Below are 2,166 nucleotides of genomic sequence, written 5' to 3'. Positions count from 1 at the left end.
CTGAGAGGCGCCATATGATGATGGATCGGGGGAAGCGGGGCGTAGATTGGGCGCTCTGGGCAGGGCAGCGATTGGCAGGAGGACTCCTAGGGGCGGGTCCATTCAAAGGAAAGAGGAAGAGCAGCCAGGAACAGACCTCGCAGGGAAGTCCCGCCTCCACTTCCGGGAACGAATAGAACTGAAGCGCCCTAATTGATTCCTCCACGGGCGGGCTAGACCCAGGTAGGGCGCAAGGGATGCTGGGAGTCGCAGTCCGAGAGGCTCTCTGGCGGAGGGAGGGGGGAGGCGAGGCCTAGTCTGGCGGGACGGGCGCTGGGAGGGAGGCCTGCCCGGAAAGTCTCACTGAGAGACGGAGGCTTCGGCTTTCCTACCCAGATGGGTGGGCGGGCCTGGGACTCCCCTCCGGGGAAGGGACGAAGCCGTGACCGCCTCTCCTCCTCCCCCTTCGCCCCTGCAGGAGGACGGGCGAGCCCGGCGGAGGAAGGAAGGAAGGAAGGAAGCGCCGCCCGAGAGGAGAGGAGGCCCCGCGGAGCAGCCCCGGGAGGAGATGAGCCGAAGGGGACTCCGGGAAAGGAGGCCGCCTGGAGGGAGAAGCGGGGAGCAGGAAACGGGCGGAGACCCCGAGACGGGCCTGGAGGGCGGAGGGTCCTTCGGGACAGGCAGAAGACCCGGAAATCCCCAGAGAATCCAGGAGGGAGGAGAGAAATATCAGTGCCCGGAATGTGGAAAATCCTTCAAAACAAATACAGTTCTTGTAAACCATCTAAGAATCCACACAGGAGAGAAACCATTTAAATGCCTGGAATGTGGAAAGAGCTTCAATCACAGGAGCAACCTTTATACACATCAAAGGATCCACACAGGAGAGAAACCATTTAAATGCCTGGAATGTGGAAAGAGCTTGAGTGAGAGGGGAAACCTTTATACACATCAAAGGAGCCACTCAGGAGAGAAACCGCATAAATGCCTGGAGTGTGGAAAGAGCTTCAATCGGAGGGAACACCTTTATAGACATCAAAGGATCCACTCAGGAGAGAAACCATTTAAATGTCTGGAGTGTGGAAAGAGCTTCAGTGAGAGGGGAAGCCTTTATAAACATCAAAGGATTCACACAGGAGAGAAACCATTTAAATGCCTGGATTGTGGAAAGTGCTTCAATCGGAGGGGATACCTTTATACACATCAAAAGATCCACTCAGGGGAGAAACCGCATAAATGTCTGGAGTGTGGAAAGAGCTTCAGTGAGAGGGGAAGCCTTTATAGACATCAAAGGATCCACTCAGGGGAGAAACCGCATAAATGTCTGGAGTGTGGAAAGAGCTTCAGTCGGAGGGGACACCTTTATAGACATCAAAGAATCCACTCAGGAGAAAAACTGCATAAATTTCTGGAGTGTGGAAAGAGCTTCAGTGAAATGGGAAGCCTTTATAAACATCAAAGAATCCACTTAGGAGAAAAACTGCATAAATGTCTGGAGTGTGGAAAGAGCTTCAGTGTGAGGAGAAACCTTTATAGACATCAAAGAATCCACATAAGCAGAGAAACGTTATAAATGCCAATTTAGCATGGAACCATTGTAGTTTCCTTTTTAAAAAAATAACGGCTGCTAGACAGCTCAAGCATCTTCAGCTAGCAAAAGCAAAAACCGGAGCTGGCTCCGCACTTGTTTGGCCATTTGGCCAGGGACAAAAAAAACCCCCAAACTCTGCCAGCTTCTCGTAGCCCCGAACAACCAAGGAAAGTCGGAGAGATAAAAATGGCCGCCACTGCAGTAGACACTGAAACCAAGTCACATGCCTAGACAGACCTTTTTGATTGCAATTCTGAATTTCTAATGTAAGTACCCTTCCTGAATTAATTTAATTAATTTGTTTTTGTGAAAACTGGCTAAATGAACTCTCGTACCTGGGGGACTACCTGTAAATGCCTCCATTGTGGAAAGAGCTTTACTGAAAGTCAAGGTCTCTGTAAACATCAAAGCATTCACAGAGGAGAAAAAGGATATAAATGTCTGAGTGTGGAAGGAGCTGTAGTCGGAGGGGAAACCTTTACAGACATCAAAGTCTCCATTCAGGAGAGAAACCATATAAATGCCTGGAGCGTGGAAAGGGTTTCTGTGGGAAGAGAAGTCTTTGTCCGCATCAATCCACTCGGGAGAAAAACAAT

At 50.5% G+C, this 2,166-nt stretch overlaps 1 protein-coding gene across 1 annotated transcript in view; it reads left to right on the top strand.

The window, feature by feature from the left end:
- The window catches only part of LOC107292085, a gene marked incomplete at its 3' end in the record, with an annotated part of 196,831 nt that extends 194,703 nt beyond the window's left edge, over nt 1-2,128 (top strand). Inside the window, 2 exon segments of the mRNA XM_029285080.1 lie at nt 704-1,532; nt 2,072-2,128. Coding sequence (XP_029140913.1) covers nt 704-1,532; nt 2,072-2,128 — 886 coding nt within the window.
- Nucleotides 2,129-2,166: the final 38 nt, after the last annotated feature.

This window comes from Protobothrops mucrosquamatus, unplaced genomic scaffold, assembly GCF_001527695.2.
Source record: "Protobothrops mucrosquamatus isolate PMUCROS unplaced genomic scaffold, P.Mucros_1.0 scaffold1262, whole genome shotgun sequence".
In the NCBI taxonomy this organism is placed as follows: Eukaryota; Metazoa; Chordata; class Lepidosauria; order Squamata; family Viperidae; genus Protobothrops; species Protobothrops mucrosquamatus.
This window is presented reverse-complemented; position numbering and strand designations above follow the sequence as displayed.